General features: G+C 43.5%; 1 protein-coding gene across 1 annotated transcript in view; it reads left to right on the top strand.

Moving 5' to 3' along the window:
* The first annotated feature begins 20,398 nt into the window (after positions 1 to 20,398).
* The window catches only part of LOC114841630 (N-lysine methyltransferase KMT5A-like), a 6,534-nt gene continuing 6,209 nt past the window's right edge, over positions 20,399 to 20,723 (top strand). Inside the window, exon 1 of the mRNA XM_029126687.1 lies at positions 20,399 to 20,589. Coding sequence (XP_028982520.1) covers positions 20,399 to 20,589 — 191 coding nt within the window. The remainder of the gene's footprint in view (positions 20,590 to 20,723) is intronic.

Raw genomic sequence — 20,723 nt, 5'->3', positions numbered from 1 at the left:
GAAGTTCGTTCCACCAAGGTCGTCACGAATAGATATTATTTCTGAATCTCATGACTTACCGCGTTCAGGTCATTTTGGAATCGAAAAGACGCAAACTCGAGTAGCCCTCGCGTATTATTGACCTGGAATGTCTGAAGACGTAGCCAAACACGTCACATCATGTGAAGTTTGTCAGACGTGTAAAGTCTCACAGTTACAACCTGCGGGTTTGATGGGACAACGCGTTTTTCATGAACCGTGGACGGTGGTTGCCGCGGATATCATGGGGCCATTTCCCTCTAGCAAATCAGGTTATTGTTACCTCTTAGTTTTTCAAGATTTGTTTACGAAATGGGTAGAGGTGGCACCCTTGAAAAAAGTGGATGGAAAATCTATCATCGCTGAATTCGAGAATCTCATAATTTTTCGCTGGGGAACACCTAGAGTGATCCTTACAGATAATGATACGAAATTCAAAAATAAATTAATGCAGTAGATGGCGAGATCTTTTGATATCCGTCATACAACCACTCCGCCGTACCACGCGCAAGCCAACCCAGTCGAACGCGTAAACCGCGTCCTCAAGACGATGATTATCTGTTTCATTGAACAAGGTCATCGAGAATGGGATTTACACTTGCACGAATTTCGCTCAGCATATAATACCGCGTTTCATATTTCACTCCATGTCTCGCCCGCGTTCTTGAATTTCGGTCGTCAGCCCCGCGATAGTTTATTTTTGCAGAAGATGAAGGCACCCGACGAAGAAATCGCGGTACCGAACACGGAAAAATAGATAAAACGAATGGAACGTATGACTGAAATTTACGATCTAATTACGAATAATTTAGACAAATCGTTTGAGCAACAAGCTCGCTACTATAATCGTTATCATCGTGACGTAAGATTTGCAGAAGGCGATTTAGTTAGGTGTAAAATCCGAACGTTATACTCGGGGCCGAAGGGCTTTACGTAGAAATTAGCGCGTAAATAGAGCACCAAACTATATCGGATAAAAGACATTAACTCCGATTTCGTTTACGAGTTATTAGATGAGAAAGGGAGAGTCGCGGGATGACACCATGTTAAAGATTTAAAACTTGTGGTAACCGCGGATGACGAGAGACTCGCGCGTGACTCGGACGACGAATGAGCCACGACGAAAACTGTCCCTAAAAACCTCATACCATTCCATTATTATTAACTTCTAATATTATATGTCCATTTTCGTCCTTATTCGTAGAATGGAACGATTGCCACCGACACGTCGTGCACTTAATGCACTTCACCGAGCCAGGCAAGGGCTCGAGGCTTTGGAAACTCATATAGAGGCTCTCTGTTGGAACCTGTCGTGCAGAGAATGATCCTGGACCAGCTTCCCCAGCCCTCAGCTCCAACCCCACCAGTAGCTGCAGAGGGTGGTAAACTGCTGCCGGAGAATCACCAGGTATGCTACAGGCCCCTCCCAAAGTTGAATAAATTTCAATCCAAGCGTAAGGCATTCGAGCTGGCCCTTGCCATCAAGGCGAACGGGGAGAAATGGAAGGAGTGGGGCCAACGCCTGGCTGCAGCAACTGCAGCAGCCCTCACCACATCGTAGGACGTTGTGAGTACATGCGAGGTACTATCTGTGGTACTTGCGGTGAAGCCGCGATGATGCTGGATAACTGCCCATTCTGTCACCCTTGGAAATACAACTTGGAGAACCAGAATGGGTATCCGAGAAAGTCGTTCGTGCCGCTCTCGCGGAGGACTGACTACACTCGCGTATCGCTCTCCGCCCATCAGCCGTGTTGGGTTCAAAGGGGAAAAGTGACACGCGTCACTGGTTCTACGCGAAAGCTCTTCAGCACCCATTATTCCAGTCATTACTCAACTTCAGCTTCAGTGTGACGCCATTACCACAATTACTACCTAGGTGGAAAATCATGTAGACCATACTAATACAGATCACACTGCAATTTACTCATTCGTTGCGGGTACAATTATTACTCGAACCCTTTCCCGCTTTCCAAGTAGCCCTTGTCCGTCCACTCAGGCCTTAGCCTTAGGTCCGTTGTGGTTGTTTTTTTTTTGTTTTTTTTTTAACGGCAGAATTGCCCTTGTTTTTTTTTGGTTTCATGGCTGCTGGGTCCCGCTCGTCGCGGGCCTTTGTGAAATTTAGTGTATCGGAGACGTCATTGCACGTCATATTACACTCACGGGCGCTCACCCCGGTAGTTCAGTCTGGGGGGGGGGCAGTTGTAACATGATAAAAAAATAATGTACTGTTCCTCGCCTGAACTGACCGCGGATCATGGGGGGAAAATTAGTATTTTTACCCCAGCAAGGAGTCGGATCATCCAGGGCTACAATTGTCATTTTTTTATGTCTTTTATTTATCTTTTCTTCCATTATTCTCTCAAACTCTGTCGATCGCGCTCACCATGGGTTACGTGAGCTTCGTGACGAGGGGAGTGAAGCGGAGAATCGGGAATGGCTACAAAACGGCGCTACAGCACAGGAGTAGCACACCGACGAGCACGCACACACCGAGTCTGGGAGACTCACACCAAGAAGGACGTGAGAGACGATCGACGCACGCCAGCAGGCATCTCAGGCCTCTACGTGCGAACCCCCACCACCTCACCGATGGATCAGTGGCGCAAGGCCGCCCAGTAAAAAACTGATGCTACAACATTGAGGGAGCATCGGATGATGTTGGCTTCTGCGCCGTTCAACGCGGATCACATCTATCGACCGCGAGGCGCAAGTCTCAGTTTTATGAGTCTCAGGAATTGGAAATTATGACAATTTTAAAATTCCAAATTCAAACTCATCTAATAACCCGGATTCTCCGCCCTTCATCACGTGATCGGGGTGGGGGTAGGAAAGATTTAGAGGTTCCTCGGGGCGATGTACGGCCCCGACGGACACTCTTCGCTGGGATCTTGGATTAACGTTATTTGAACGCTCTTTAAGCAGTTTTTGTTAGTTATTTCCTTTACAAAATATTTGTGGTGTTGTGCCCGGATTTTTTTCCGGCCTACCCCGAGAGGTCGCCGTCGCCAAGAGGGTCCAGACGAGTTTCCTGGAGCAATTCTCGTGTAATTATGGTGAGCATCGAATTCCATTTGTGAGTATACGCGTGATTCTCGTGGTAAATTCACTCCGGCATCCATTTTGGGCCCGTTTGAGAATTAATTCGAGTCTGCTTGTGACGCGGCACTCAGTAGCCTTCAGCTACTTAATCGTTTGAGTAGTATTATGATTTTGATTCTTTGTTGTTCATTATTATTACGAGTAATTTCTGTGTGGGGAAACATTGGTTATTGATCATTGACGGTATTACCCTTCCCCAATAATTTTTCGTTATCGTCGCGTACGGGTGATCCTCGCGTCCTAGCGTCTACCACGCACCTTCAAAATTATTATGATTTCTTTCGTTTGGTTATTATCAACAATTGAATTATATTTTTTCTGTTGTTAAATTCACTTCAAGTCAAGTATTGAATTTTGTCTGTTTCAATTATTTTACCAAATCAAGATTGATTTTCTTTGATATATTTTGGTTTGTATCGAGTCATTGCTCACGGGAGTCCTCTTTCGCACTTGTACAAAAATTCTACATTGACTCTCGTATGGACGAGTAAAAGTCCCTACAGTAACTCCTTGATGAAAAATACATTTTTTTTGTTATTTTATAAAATTTACATACTGTTGAGTTACGCTCATTGTAGTCTGTTCCCACATACCTCCGCGGTTATCTAAGCTAGTCGTGGAACGCGTCTCAACAGTATGACCTTGTCCTTTGGAGGTTAAAAGGACTGGCGCCCTTTTTGGTAGTTTGTCTTCTCTCGTTTATCCCCGTCGCTCTGATTTCGGGTTGAGAGAGTTCAAAGGGTCGCTGAAAGTTCGTGGACAACCACGCGCCTGAATCCCGCAGACGCCCATGGAAAAATATCTCGCAATAGGTACGTTTCAAACAAGGTCTTTTGACATTTTCTCGTAGAACCTCTTTTTTTATCACATAATCGCATAATTAACATACATGTTTGATTGGACTTCGAGTCTTACGTTTCACAACTTCAACACATATCTGTTGTTATTTGTAAAATTGTTTTATGACAATAATTATGTGTAAATGCGGATATTTACACCAGCAGGAGAAGAATTCTGGTACCACCCGCATCGAGATCCACATCACAGATAATAGAAGCGTTGCAGAACATTGATTTATCATTGTTATTTTTTTCTTTTATTTTCCTTCCTATTACATCGTTGCACATTATAACATACATTCCAAGCGGTGTTTTAGAGTATAGAATCCCACTTGGTAAAGACATACTTTATTTTATCATAATATTTAGAATATTTCATCACAGATACGAAAGTTATTTGGCGGTCCTGTAAAATGCCTCTACCAAGTTGAAATTGTCTTGAATAAAGTTGACCGACACTCCACGTGGTGAGGCTGGAGATTTCACTACACCAATCATGTAACTCGACACGTTCGTCAGTACCGATTGTTTTTCCTGCCTTGCTATAATGACATTTTATCTCGAGACATATCTAACATAAACAAACGCCGACCACAAAAAGTGCCTGTTGGTACATCCGTTCAAATAATAAAATGTAATTATATTATAGACGGTACTTAGGACCTTTCCAATTTATTGCCTATTGTTCTTCAACCTCCTCACTCTCAAATTCCCCCTGTATTAAACTGTTTCAATAAATCATCAGTTTCATTCAGTTGTGAAGTGGTAAAACGAGATAAGTCAATTACGCTCAAAGTTCAGTTTTCGGTAAATATCTTCGAATCTCAGAGAAATAGAACAATTTTCATAAAGACCTTGTTTGAAACGTAGTTATATATCTATCAGTTGAACGGTCGGTCCTACCGATAATCCTCGAGCACCATCGGGAACCTGCGATTGAGCGGTCAGGGAATCGCGAAGCCCCCGAAAAGTAGTTGAAATCTAGTTATTGAGAAGATCGCACGAGTATTAAATTGTAGCATTACGTTCAGTACATCACTTCAGTTTTGATTCAGTGTTAAATTCAGTGACTTTACAAATTATGTGAAAAGGCTATCAACTCTGCCGATACTACAAAAGAAATATATTTATTCAATTAACGAAGTGGTTCGAGGCCACAATAAATTGAGTTATGTTTTTGATAGATAGTGACAGTTAATTTTCCAGCATCACCGTCCACATTTTCTCGAACATCCACCCTAAACCTAATTACTCAACAAACAGGCCTTCTTTGCAGCTCTCATTTTTCTCGACAAAAAACATCGTTACGAAAATTTCGCTATCTCTCTTAGATTATCAAATATTCATAAAAACTCACCATCAATTTAAGCCGATTTATCTCGTTCTGCCACTTCGTCACTGCATTGGTACATGTTAAGCCATTGTTATATTCTACCGTGCTGGGGGCGCATGCGCGACGTTACCCAGTTCGCACGTATCCGATATTCACTGAGTGCCATTTAACTTATTCTCTACATTTTCTGTCTGCGAATTTGCCTTCCTGATTGTCTATCTTACGGAAAAAATTTTTCTCTTCCATTTGAGATAATTGACTTCGACAATCCACGCAGTCTCCCCCGCACAAGAACATTTACTTATCCCACTCTCTGAGTGAGGTTAGGATGTCATGTCTACTCTCCCTATGCCACAAGGTGAGGTAACAGACAACTAATTTTTTTGAGGCATCAGCAGCACCGAAAAGATCTGTCGGTAGGCCCTCCTTAGCTGCCCTTAGGTTAAGAGAAAGAGCAAGTTCGATTGGAACTATCTCGGAACTTTTAGAGTAGAAAAGAGAGCCCGAAAATGCCGGGGCTCTGACACTGCAAACACTAACATACCGACTAAATTCCGTCGACAAGCGTTTATACGCTCCCATTCACGAAGAACAATTGTTGACACTGCACAAAATAACATCCCCAATATGACAAGCATGTCCCAGGCCCCAACAACTTCCATCCCTGACTTCGAGAAGCAGACTCCTGCCCAATTCTTCCAGTGGCTTGCAGAGCAGCTAGTCGAATGGAAAAATCTCAGTTCATCCAGGAATGCTAGCTGAATAATACACTGACTGAGGAATTCACTAAAATGAACAAGAAAGCGATGGAATGAAAGTTGACCAGAGAAAAGTTTCCGATGACACCGAGAATCTAAAAATCACGCACAAATCCAATGTTGAAAGCATCAGGGAATTGGAAGACGCAGCTAAACTTCCAGAAAACAAAGACACCGCCCATCTCTTCTGCGAGGCTCTCGAGAGGATTACTTCACATGAATTTCTCATCCAGAATCAAAAAGTTGCTAGAACAGATCCGAATCTACGTACGGAGATTGACAGACTCTCAGCAGCCCTCGACAACCAGATCATCGCACAAAACGAAACAACATAATAATCAGAGGCCTAGAGAGCAACCCACCCCGTCCAGAGTTGGCCAGTGAGCTGCAGAATTCAGCATGCAGGAAATTGGCAGATCCAGAGACAGGTATTTGGTCCAATTCAACTCTTATTCTAGTAAACTTCACGTCATGAAGCAAAAAAGAGTGAAACTCGCCAACACCAAAATCTTTATTGAGAACGATTTATCCCCAAATGAAAGTCGTATAGCCTTTCTTCTGAGGGAGAGATCCAAGGCAGAAAGAGCAAAGTTATTCTAGATGATGGTGCAATTTTGTGGGACCGTACCAACAACTGCCCCATAGAGAAACCCGACCATCACCAGAACCAGGAGGCAATGGAGACAGAAAAGCAAACCCCTATCAACTCCAGCACCAACCTAACCAAGCTAAAAAACCAGTAAGGCAGCCACAGGTTGGCCCTGTGGCTGTCTTCTGGAATTGTAATGGAATATCCAACCTAGGCAACTTCGCGGCAGACTCGTATCTATTTTTCATAGGACGGTCCGAAACATGTCTGCGCTTTATACCCTCAATTCTGACACCCTGGTCAAGCAATTACAACTGCCACTGGTTGGTAGCAACGACGCAAGCCATCATGGGCAGAGTTAGTGGAGGTTTGCAGCCCTGGTTAACAAGGTATATGATTCTACTTTATTAGTTTCCTCCCAGTGGTGGATATTTACAAGGATCTCTCTCCCATCCTTTCATATTATAATCGGCCTCATTTACTTAACTCCGAATATAAATATTTTTGTAGCACTTGAAGCTCTGCAGCCTGTCATCTCCTCCTGTCGTGCCCGTTATAGGAATATCCCGATCGTTTGGGGTGGTGACTTCAACTGTCGAGTTGCTAGGCTAGAAGAAACAGTCCCCTTGGAACTCGTTAGTGGATCTGTTCTAACAGACTCCAGAAAGTGAATTACTGATGGACTTCATGAGCGAGAACGGTTTCGTCATCCTCAACGGCCGAACACTAGGTGACCTCGAGGGAGGTTTTACCTTTTGCGGAGCACAGGGTCTGAGCACAGTTGACCTGGTCTGGGGCAGCCCTGAAGCAATTCCCAACGTCAACACATTTACAATCAGCGAAATATCCTTCAACTCCGACCAGTACCCACTACACCTAGAACTTCGTTAACCAAGCCAACCCGATCCCAGACAAGCCCAAGTTGAGCGGTCTACGACCTCCACCTCCACCTCACTGAAGTCTGGACCCAAACTGCTCAAATGGAATCCAGAATACAAAGATCTCTTCACCCAAGCTATAGCAGCTTCTTCTCGACTCCAGCTCTGCACCGAATCCACCGACACATCCACCTACTACGAGAACCTCTGCTTAGCAATTTACGAAGCTGCTGAAGTAGCTGGTATGACCGAATTTAGAGTTGGTAAACCCCGACTCAGACCTCAACCAGGCAGACGTCGTTGGGAAGACGAGGCATACCGGAGACTAGAAAACAAAGTAAATAAAACCCAGAGGATACTCCGCAGGAGAAAATTCAATTCCCACCTGTTGGCTCCCTTTCATCAATCCGTAAAAGAATTTAGAATATGCAGGAAAAGAAAGGTCAAAGGACACTCTAGCCTCTGAAAGAGCAGAATGGCCAATGTGAAGAACCTCCGGGAGTTTTGGAACACCGTAAAATCTGTTCGATCCTCTCTTTTTGTACCTAACAGTGTCTGCAAGAGCTGCTGGGAAGACTTCTATAGCCAAATCTACCCACCCAGAGCTGTCAATGACGTGAGTTGGTACGACGCCCGCCACCCTTACCTGGACAAGGACATAAGCTTCGAGGAATCCCTCCACAACATTAAACAATGTAAATTTGTCAAGGCTCCAGGCCCTGATGGAATAGCCAATGAATTCATCAAATTTCTCCCTGTTGACTGGAGTCTGGCTGTTGTCACGCTGCTAAACGACGTCTGGTGGAATGAAAAAATCCCCGAGCCCTGACCTAAGGCCTCTCTATCCATGATCTTCAAGAAAAGGGAACCCAGAAGTCCCCCTGTGCTATCGTGGTATAGATCTCATGAATAATATCTTCAAGATATACACTGGCATCCTACCCAACCGCTTAGAAGCCTGGCTTGAATCCTGTCTCCTACTCCCTGAGGACCAGGCAGGGTTTCGCCGTAGCAGATGTTGTCTTGATCAGGCCTTCTCCCTCTTCACTGCTGAGCAATCGAAGCTGAGACTCAGCGGTAATGCTGTCTACTGTATCTTTATTGATTTCAGACGTGCCTTTGAGTCAGTTCTCCATCACCTCTTGTGGAAAAAGCTCGACATCATGGGTCTAAGCGGAAAGTTGCTGAGAGTGCTGAACAACATGTATGACAACGCCTCAGTCAAAGTCCATCTGGGTTTGGACTACACCAAGCAGTTTGAAGTCACTGAGGGAGTCCTACAAGGGGGCAAACTGAGTCCTCTCCTGTTCGTAGCCTACATCACAGATATGATACCATGAATAGTACCATGAACGGCAAGGCAGCCGCAACCTCAGCCACCCAGAAACCAAAGAGAGCAATTGGTGCTGCAACTACCATCCTTAAATGCACAAAAGCAGACGACTGGCTCTCCAGGATCAGACTGTTCGATAGCCTGGTCTCATCTACTCTGCTGTATGGTTTCCAGTCCTGGGGTCCACATTTCCTGGACGAAATCGATAAAGTACAAATAGATTATTCTAAACGAATCTTCTTACTCCCCAGGAACACCCCAGGCTAGCAAATCAGACTGGAACTGAGTATCCAACACCTGGCAATCCGGGCACTGAACTTCATCTGAGACTGGATCTCGAGGATACTCCAGATGATCCATAAGCGTTCGCCCCGCATCTGCCACCTGGAACTGAGCCGCCTCTCACATAGTCCGGCCAACTCACCCAGATTCAACTGGGTGACCAAGACGAACGAGATCTTCTCATCAGTCGGTTTCCCCTTGATGTTCGAGAACCTGGATCTGAACTTCTGGATCGCACAAAAACGAGTATTCCTCGAAGCTATGATGACCCATCTCCACGCCAGCGACTATATGAGCTACTTGGGCTCAAGTTCCTCCCAGATCTAGCTCGTCAGAAGCCCGTTAGACCAGTCTGCCCACTATCTCCACTATAAAGTTGGCACCCGTGCAACGAGAGTTGCCATCCAGTTAAAGCTGGCGAACATTTTCACATGCCGTTTCACACTTCATGGTGACACCTTCCAACTGACGCCCAATTCCGTTTGCCGTTTCTGCAATATGGATGCTTTGGAGTCTGTGGAGCACTTTCTACTGATCTGTCCTACCTATGCAGGATACAGGCAGAAATACCTGACTAATTTGTTGTCCTCCATGCAATCACATTTCTTCAGTCTCCTCTCATTCCCCTCCCGTAGCCAGCAACTATCCATATGCAATTACGTTCACCATCCTAACCTGCAAATCACAACCAGTCAAATATTGCATCTATTTTAACTAATCATCCAAGTTTCTAATCACATAATGCAACTCACCAGTGTCTGAAATATAATAACAACCCCTTATTCCTCTTCTTTATTTACAACATTAAAAAAAATTATTTTCTTGTGATCTCACTTAAAAATACTATAGTCAAATTGAATCCCACATGACAATTACCACACACAACAGACCCAACATATGGACTAGTACCACCAAGGGCTGGTTTACAATTCATTTATGAACTCAATCATGAAAACTCTAATCACACTGTGTCTTGTCAAAAATAATACAAATTAGTCATCATTCATTTATCGTCAACCTTAATCAACGGATCATATATTGTACCCAACTTTTTACATTCGTTAATGAAATTGACAGTCTTATCGCTATATTTAGTGATATGATACATTTCCAGAATGTCCAATTTATCCTTCCCTTTAACCGAAACTAAAATACTTGACTTTTCAAAATTAAATTTATGTGCTTAGCTTTTTACATGATCCGATGGACCCGAACAATAAAGATCCGGATTCTTTTCACTTCTCATGTGCTCTTTTAATCTACTCTCAAAATATCTCGTTGTCTGGCCAATGTAAACTTTATCACAAGTATTGGACGGTATTTTATACACTACACTAGACCTCTGATCCTTTGGTATTTTATCCTTCGTGGATCCAAATGTTAAACCTAATTTCCTGCTGCTAGATGAAATCAGCTTTACATCATAAAGTGCACAACAACGTTTAAGATTGCCAGTTAAGTCTGGCGCAAATGGAACTATTAATGTTTTCTTGAAAGTAATTGCCTCACAACTATTGTCTTTAATGTTGGAGCTGAAAATCAATTGAACCATTATTATTAATCAAACTATTGAAAAATTGTGCCAGATAATCATTGAAAATTAAAACCTTCCTAATAAAGGCCAAATTCTCATCCCAAAATTTGTTATCAGAAAGCCTAAGCATCCTGTCTGTTAAGTTGGTCACAATCGCTCGCTTTTGTGTATTAGGATGTATGGAATTGAAATTTGAAATTCTTCCACTCCACGTTGGTTTTCTATACCAACTGGAGCAGAGTCTATTACTCTCCTTGATAAGTAGGACATCCAAAAAAGGTAAACAACTATTCAATTCAATCTCATGAGTGAATTTAAGCCTGAGATGATAATCATTAAATATCTGCAAAAAGTCCTGATTTTTATCGTGTGAAATGCACATAACAATATCATCCATATAAGGATTCAAATGGAATATGAAATTCTCTGCGAAGCTTACCCAAAACTGATTCTTACAACAGACCCACTGCTAGATCTGCACAAATAGGTGCTAATGGAGAACCCATTGGCAATCTGAATACTTGCTTGTAAATCTTAGCAGCAAAAGAAAAGAAAGTATCATTCGTAACCGTATCTATTGCTTTAATTACTTCTTCATATGGAAGACTGCATTTTAATTCACTTTTGCATTTTACTATTGCGTCAGTGACCAATTCAAAAGGTACATTCGTATACAAACTTAACACATGAAATGAAACCAGCACATAATTTTCTGGAATAATTACGTGTTTTAATTTATCAATTAAATCTTAAATGTTTTTTAAATGCGACGAAATTTTTGCTCACAATGGTGATAAAATACGAGAAATATATTTAGCTAATTCATACAATGGACTGTTGATTGAAGAAACAATTGGCCTGAAAGCCAACTGAGGCTTGTGAACTTTGGGCAAAATATATAATTTCGGTATCACTAAAATTTTCACCGTTAAGGTATCAAAAGTGAGCTGGCCAATGTAGCCATCACGCTTCGATTTTGCAACTAATTGATCATTTACACTCTGTGTCATCTGAGCGTACTGTAAAGGTGCCTCCAGATATGTATTCATATCTTGCAGTAAAGCAACCCCGAACCTGCAGTAGTCTTTTACATCCAACAAAACCGTTACTTGGCCTTTATCTACCCTAGTTATAATAACCTCCTTATTACTTTTCATAAATTTTTTAACATTTGTATTGCTTTTTTACCAACTTCTCCATGTGACCTTTTAAACAATCACCTAACGTGCTTTTGAATTTATTACCTACATCTTTTTCTAAATTCCCAGAAACTCTCAATTTAAAAAATTTACTCAGGTAATCTAAACTTTTCTTAATCTTCATTGACTCCAAACCCAAGTCCTAAACATACAAGATCAGACATTTCCTGAGGCAACTCTACTAATGACTCTACTGCAACTCTACTGCTGCAACGAGTCCATTTTTAATTGGTGGAAAATGTCCTATTGTAGCGACTAGCTACATCAGCAGACACGGACACCCGGTTACTCACATACAACCCCAGCGGGCCACACGCACACTCGCGACGAACACTCGCGTTATCCCGTTGGATAGTTGTCTACCGGCTATCGCCTGATAATCTCCGCTTTAACTAGCTTCCTACTTGTATATAGTTCTAACGCTACGACTAATAAACCTTTTTGATATTTCATTTATTGGGTCTAGTTAGTGATTTAGTTTCCCGTCCAAATATCCTAAACGCTACATTGGTGACCCCGACGTGATCACCACGAACACTTAAAATCGGGAAAATCCGCGTTAGTGCAACAAGTTTTTCAAAAACGCTTGCGAGTGCGCGTACTTAAACCGGGACGTATCTCAGCTCCAAACCACGTCTTTTCCACCGAGTAACTCAGTGAACAGAAAACGTGACGGCTGACCCCCTCGCCGCGGCATTTCGCGAGTGATAAAAACAGTGAAGTGCTATACTCCTGTGAAAGAAAATAACTCATAAATCTTTCCAGCAAAGCATACATCGAGTTGCAAATATGGCGTCGCGGGAGTAGAGGTATCAAAGCGTCAGGTGTCGGAAAAATCGATAACCCGTCGTCTTCCCGAAACTCTTACCCCGCCCACGGTGCGCACGCACCCCCGCCAATTCTCTCACCTCACCAAAACCCACCATCACACAGTGCAACGTATGGGTACGCAAGTGACACAGACACACCACGCTGAGTGACAGGTGATTCAAGTGAACCCTTGAGTGTAGTGTTGTCCTTTTTCCCACTCGCTGAGGCATTGCTGAGCACCCCCCATGGATGTTGTGCTGCGTCAGCGTGGTAACAAAGACTTTCTTTAGCGTTTTGTTTCAGGGCCAACATTACATTCGTGAGTAATTGTTACAAGCATCAACATATTTTTATTTTTATTTCCGTCAATTTCTGTCCAATATGACAACAACCGACCAGACGGCCACAACACCAACAGTCACAACGATGACTGCAGGCACTCCACTCCAAATCAAGACGGCCAAAATCGATCCGGACAAGTGTAGGGTATGGCTCAACGTATTGGAAGCGTAGTTTAGAAACTACGGCATTGTCACAGAAATAGACAAATTCTACCGAACACTGCCCTTAATTGGGACTGAAGCAGCATCGGAGGTTGAGGATGTAATCAACACTCCAGATTACCAAACACCCTTCCAGAAACTCAAAAACGCCCTGATTGAACGATACACAAAATCGAAACAAGCAAGCCTCATCCAGCTGCTCGACAAGGAGAGCATTGGATCCAGGACGCCTTCGCAGTATTTAAGACATTTGAGAAGTTTAGTCCCCGACATCGACGAAGAGGTTCTCAAAGCACGCTGGCTGTCACACCTACCGGAGCAGATGAGGGCCATCTTGGTAGTCCAACCAGCCCCTCTCGTTGATGACCTGGCAAAGGTCGCAGACAAACTCCATGAAACGTACCACCCAAACACCGTGAATGAAATTTCGAGACCGAGTTCGAGCTCAGAGCAATCACTACTTATGCAGCAAATCGCAGCGCTCACGGCACAGGTCGCTGCTCTCCAAACGCAGAATTCACGCTCACGCTCTCACTCACGTGCACATTCATCTGGTAAAAACCGCTCCCGAAGCAGGTCCCAGAATCATCTCTTCAAGGAAACGCAGACCTGTTGGTACCACACCAAATACGGTGACAGAGCACGTAACTGTGCTCCAGGGTGCAGATTCCAGGGAAACGCAAACGAGAGCTGCTAGCGACGGAGCATCGCTCTCCTCTCAAATCCCGTCGCTTTTACATAACAGACCGATCCACGAAGATCCAATATCTCGTGGACACAGGCTCCGATGTCTCGGTCTACCCTCGAGGACGATACACAAAATAGAGAGAAGCTACTGGTTACCAGCTATTCGCCGCAAATAACACCCTTATCAACACCTATGGTTTCAGGCCAATTTCACTGGACCTAGGTCTCCGTAGGGACGTAACGTGGCGCTTCATGGAGGCAGAGGTATCCAAACCCATCATTGGTGCGGATCTCCTCCACCACTACGGTTTACTCCCGGATTTAAGAAACGTAAGGATCATCGACAGCACCACTGGCCTCGCATCGACAGGTCAAGTGGCTGGTCACGACAGATCTTCGATAAAAATACAAGAAATCAACGAAGACAACCCATTCGCGTCGTTACTCAAGAAGTTCCCTACGATCACAAAACCTCAAGGACTCTTGAAGAACGCCAAACACTCTACAGTCCATCACATTAGAACGTCACCTGGGCCTCCGGTTGCAGCTCGAGCAAGACGATTAGCACCCGACAAACTGGAAATAGCTAAATCAGAGTTCTCCAGCATGCCAAAGCTAGGAATTGCTCGACCCAGCGAGAGTTCATGGTCCTCACCACTCCATCTGTCTGCGAAGAAAACCGGAGGTTGGGGACCCTGTGGGGATTATAGGGCATTGAACTTCAGGACCATCCCGGACAAGTACCCGGTTCGATATCTTGACGATTTCGCTGCGAATCTCTACGGTACAACAATCTATTCCACCATTGACCTCGTGAAAGCATTCAACCAAATACCGGTTGCGCCGGAGGACATCAAGAAAACGGCAATAATTACACCGTTCGGACGAGTTTCCTTTTATGACCTTTGGACTTCGGAACGCGGCACAAACCTTTCAACGCCTCATAGATGAGGTCACCAAGGATCTGCCTTTCCTGTTCCCCTACATTGATGACATATTAGTGGCATCTGCAACTCCTGAACAACATCGAGAACACCTACAGATACTCTTCCAGCGTCTACATGATTTTGGCCGAGTATTCAATGTCGCCAGGACGGTTCTAGGCCAACCCGAAGTGGTATTCCTAGGTCACACGATCAACGCCCACGGGATTCAACCGCCTAGGGACAGAGTGAAAGATCTTTTCGAGTTCCCGAGACCGTCTACATTAAAAGCCCTTCGCAGATTCCTAGGAGCAATCAACTTCTACAGAAAGTTCCTCAAAGGAGTAGCAGGCATTCTCGCACCTCTAAACGCCATAAATCACGGACCCGAGGTAAAAGGGAAACACCCTGTCAACTGGACACTGGAACTCGAGCTCGCCTTCAGCGAGATTAAAAGGGCACTTGTTTCAGCCACTCTGTTATCTCACCCCAATGTAGAAGCAGAGTGGGCTGTCCTTACTGATGCCTCGGACCACGCCATCGGAGCAGTCCTCCAGCAGAGACATCACGACTCCTGGCAGCCACTGGCGTTTTTCAGTAAAAGACTCACCCTCTTCGACACCAGACACGCAGCATACGATCGAGAGTTACATGCGATCTACGAAGCCGTTGTCCATTTCCATCACATCTTCGAAGGTCGACATATCATAATCTTCACGGATCACAAGCCTCTGACTCACGCCTTTCAGCAGAAGCCAGAAAAAGCCTCTCCTTGGCAATTCAGGAGGTTAGACTTTATTGGACAATTCACAACGGACATCAGGCACATCGCTGGGGCTGAGAACATCGTGGCGGACGCGTTATCACGCATAGAAGCCATCTCCGAGGCCATTGACAACCAACAACTTGCTCAAGCACAGCTTCAAGACCCTGAACTGCAGCAGAGCCTGCGAAATCCCAACGGCAACCTCAACCTGCAGCTGGTCAGGCTCCCAGGAATGGACGTACGATTGTACTGCAATCTCTCTCCATCCGGTACGCTGCGCCCGTTCGTCCCAGAACCGCTGAGGAAACGAGTGTTCAACTCGTTGCACTCACTAGCTCCCCCTGGAGGCCGAGCATCACGCAAGCTCGTCACGGACCGCTACGTGTGGACTGGGATCAACAAAGACTGCTTAGAATGGAGCAAGCACTGGCTGCCGTGCCAAGCTAATAAAGTCGGCAGAAATGCGTCAACGCCGATAGCAGAGTTCAACCTCCCTACTCAATGTTTTGTGCATATTCACATCGACTTGGTGTCACTTCCACTATCCAAAGGCTACAAAGACTGTCTCACAATCATCGACAGGTTCACTCGGTGCCCCGAAGCCATACCGCTTCCAGACATCAGGACTACAACAGTAATCCACGCTCTGTTATATCACTGGATCGCCAGGTTCGGAGTCCCTCTCAGGATCACTTCGGACAGGGGAGGCCAGTTTATCGCTGACATTTACAAGCAGCTCACGCAATTACTCGGGATCGAACGCAAACTTACCACGCCTTTACACCCTCAAGCAAACGGACTTGTCGAGAGACTTCACCGACAGCTCAAGTCCTCGCTTCGTTGCCACAAGGAATCCTGGTACGAGGCGTTGCCGCTGGTCCTACTGAGACTCCGCACCGCCTGGAAACCAGACATTCAAAGCACTCCGGCTGAACTCACCTACGGCGAAAATCTACGCATTCCAGGTGAATTTTTCACGCCAACTGACAGCCGAGGAGCCCCCGAGGTCCTCAGAGACCTTCGAAGACATTTTGCAGCAGTAGCACCAACGCAGATGTCTCGACACGGGAACAGACCCATCTTCACCTTTAAAGACCTCGCTAACTGCTCACACGTGTTCATACACTCGGACACTCAGGCTCATAATCATGCCCCTCCGTACTTGGGACCGTACCGAGTTGTTAGTAGGCACGAAAAACATTACGTCGTTCATTCCAGAGCACTGGGGAGGAGTAACTATCTGCAAGATACACCCATCTCCATCGACAGACTCAAGCCCGCGTATATCCTGCCAGAGGATATGAACTCCCTGCCGGAACCGCCGCCGCAGCCTGAGCCTCCAACAGCACCAACACAACCGGAACGACAACAACGCCCACGAGAGGAACCTGCACTGGCCCCCAATTCGACCACTGCAGCCATCACCAGCCCTGGGAGGAAAGTAAAATTCAACGAGCGAGTGGAGAAATACTTCTAGCGCCCTGATCAACCCTCTCAGAAAACCGGAATTTTTTTTTCTTTCACGGACTTGCACTTGAAAACTACGTTTTTCCCCAGTAAGGAAGACATGTAGCGACTAGCTACATCAGCAGACACGGACACCCGGTTACTCGCATACCACCCCGGCGGGCCACACGCACACTCGCGACGAGCACTCGCATTATCCCGTTGGACAGCTGTCTACCGGCTATCGCCTGATAATCTCCGCTTTAATTAGCTTCCTACTTGTATATATTTCGAACGCTGCGACTAATAAACCTTTTTGATATTTCGTTTATTGGGTCTAGTTAGTTATTTAGTTTCCCGTCCAAATATCCTAAACGCTACACTATGACTTTTTCCACTCTTTTGATTTTTATTGGGGAAGTAGTTCATTCGGTTTTGGGGTTTTGATTCATTGGTTTTTAATCGTTTCTCCGCGTGCGAACCTTGAAATGGTATAATGGGGGCATGCTGAGTGGGACATTTCATCACTGTCGGACTCGATTCTAATGTCTTTGGAATTTTTAATCAAGTTCAAATGATGAAACGTCCTCCAAATAAAATTAAAATTAATTAAAACAATTTCAAAATTATTTTACCTTATAATAAATTGAGGCATACAAATTTTGGATATCACAGCCCCCGCTGAAAATTATTTTTCAATTCCATTTGGGAACAATTTGGAGGAGTTGGAGTTTTTAATTTTTATGTGCAATGTTTTAACATAGAAATGAAAAAGGAAGCCAAGTCAAGAATTTTGAATAAATGGTGATAGTGCACATTCAGGTTTCTATAAGAAAAATAGTTCTCAATGGAATAAGTATTCTAAAAAAATTCTCCATGAAATAACAAATCAGTAGGAGCAGGACCAACGTCCTTGGCACAGATCAAAGGATGGAGGAATAGATTGATACAGACAGTGAATTGAAAAACTTCGCGCCAAGAACGTTGGTCCTGCTCCTACTGATTTTTTATTGCATGGAGAATTTTTTTAGAACACTTATTCCATTGAGAACTATTTTTATTTTTTTATTTTTCTATTTCGTTGGTTTTATCGAAGTAGTTCTTGATTTGAAACCCCTCCTCTAGCCTGCCTTCCCTCCTTTACTTTTCCTCTCATTGTTATCTGCGGTATCATGGCCGTCTTACTCTTAGCTGTGCCCCATTCGAGCTAGGACTGCACGGAAATTCATGTAAAACCCCAGTCGCATAGCCGGCAGAATGTGCAGTGCCCTAATGTATCCACCTGTCACACTGACTAGATGGAGACACTAGGCCGCTACACCGTGCCTACCGCCCGTAATTTTTTGTACGAGCGGGGTGTTCCTAAGCGGTCACCCATCCAAGTACTAACCCAGCTCCACGCTGCTTAGCTTGGATGTCCGCCGGAGTAACACCTCACCCACCTAACCATTACAGTCGGTACACCATTGAGAACTATTTTTCTTATAGAAACCTAAATGTGCACTATCACCATTTATTCGAAATTCCTAACTTGGCTTCCTTTTTTATTTCTATGTATTTTTCAAAAACTTCGATTTCCCAGTAGGAATCAAACAAGACTTTTTCTTGGCAAAAACATTTGATGTTGTGTTTTTAGGCAGATTTCATTATTTCATCAAAATAAGCAAGGACTGTTTTTACATCCGGTGAAATTTGTTCTTTTCAATTCAATTTAACTGATTCATTTTTCATAAGATAGACCTTTTTTTGAATTGGAGGGAAATAAACAGTTCTACTCAAGATTTATTCTCTCCACCGAATTTCAAATTTTAATCATCTATTAACATCCATCCATTCCATTTTTGCTCTGATGATTCCTATATGGATTGTATTTCGTGGAGAGACGAACTGATTTCCTTATAGGAATAGTCGAACAAAATGTTCACATAGAATTCTTTTTGAAAACATCTGTTTTTGTTTTTTTTTGTTTTGAAAAATATTAAGGAAAAATTGGGTGGAATGGACTCTTCTGGCTTCTTATTTCAATATTTATAACCAAGGAACAAATTTATTGATTGAGCTCAGTCTAATCTTATTACAAAGGGGTTGACTATAGTTTAATTAATAAAAAAAATCTATTTCATCAGCACTTCAATAAGACATCAACATTTTGGAAAGGTTTCAAAGTATCCATTTAATCCCACTGTTTCCTACTAATTTTTCCTAAATAATCACAAAATTGTTCGCATTTTACTGTCACTTAATTTAGTGAATTTTTTTCCACGGAATGAAAACAGTTTCTGTTACACTCGGAGAAAAATAAATATTTTCTTTTCGAATTTAACTATTCACAGACATTTAATACTTGATCACACAATATTTTCGACACATCTCCCTTTTGTCACATTCCAAACATAAACCGATAACCTCACAAACAGTGCATAAACTACCTTTATGTCCGAGGTCCTCATTTGAATATAGATATGGCGGGATGAAATTCGAATTTTCGACGAGAGAAAACAAAATAGAACACCGAGTCGAATTTCCATTTCATTTTAATAAGTGATTTAACGTGAAGAAGAACATTTTCTGTGGTTCTCCATAACAACATCACAACCCACATTCAAATGCACTGGTGGCAACACTTCAACGTTGGATATGAAGCTCAGTTGGACCGGCGCTGCCAACGTTACAACTTGATTCTTACAGTTTATAATGTGAATCGCGAGAATGTGAATATCAACTCGTTGCTATGCGCCTTTTTTTTGCTGTTAATCCAAAAAATACCACAGTTACACCGTTGAAAAGCTCATAGGCGATTTATATAATGTAACTAACGACACTTTCCCGATTTGTCGTCCCGTTTTCATTATACCGAATGTAAATCATTTCGAGGTAGTGGAAGGAGTTCTGTCGTGTATAGATAGGCGGTGCGCTCGGCCTGATGTTTAGCTCAGTCGGTCAAAACTTTTCTTGGCTGATACGCTACCGCGTATCTAGATTCAATGACCATTCTGATTTCCTATTTCAGGCGGGGAATACATTTTAAAACACGCATTCATTTTCGCAAAAATTGCTCATGAAAATGCCCATTCACGGTGCCCATTTTTTCAATACCATCTGTTGGCGTTCCCCTGGAAGTTTGTTCTCATTGTCAGTTGAGACTTTTTCGAGTTCAACTTTTTTCAATTCAAGTTTTTTCCCTAATATCTCTTTCGAAAATGGGATCTTTTTTATATCTTTTTTAACAAAAGATCTTACTGGATGTGAATTTAGCCGGCCGCACTGATCTGAATTTCACCATATAGACAATAATAAATAAGTGAGGTTGAATGTTGATGAAGGGTGCTATGGTTCAGAATTAAATAAAAATGTTTATTCTTAATCGGCGGATTCCTCGGGTCAATGAAAAAAATGTAATGGCACAACAAGAACACAATATTCAATCTAAAATACAAAATGGAGCTGAAGAGGGCTTGAGTATAAAATATTTTGAAGATAAAGGACGAGGAATGATTACAACGCAGTCATTCCTCCGAGGAGAATTTGTGGTTGAATATGCTGGTGAACTGATTGATTGGAAGTCTGCCGAGAAACGTGAAATAGAATTGTACGATCAAACGAACTTACCTGTAAGTGAAGTTCGATCGTGATTATATGAAGAGCCTCGTCGAGAGATTTTAATAACTTGTAGTAGTCCGCCTGCGGCTAGATGGAGCCACACGCCTTCAGAGACCATAGAAA

The sequence above is a fragment of the Diachasma alloeum genome, unplaced genomic scaffold (genome assembly GCF_001412515.2).
Source record: "Diachasma alloeum isolate Michigan unplaced genomic scaffold, Dall2.0 Dall_scaffold_01316, whole genome shotgun sequence".
In the NCBI taxonomy this organism is placed as follows: domain Eukaryota; kingdom Metazoa; phylum Arthropoda; class Insecta; order Hymenoptera; family Braconidae; genus Diachasma; species Diachasma alloeum.
This window is presented reverse-complemented; position numbering and strand designations above follow the sequence as displayed.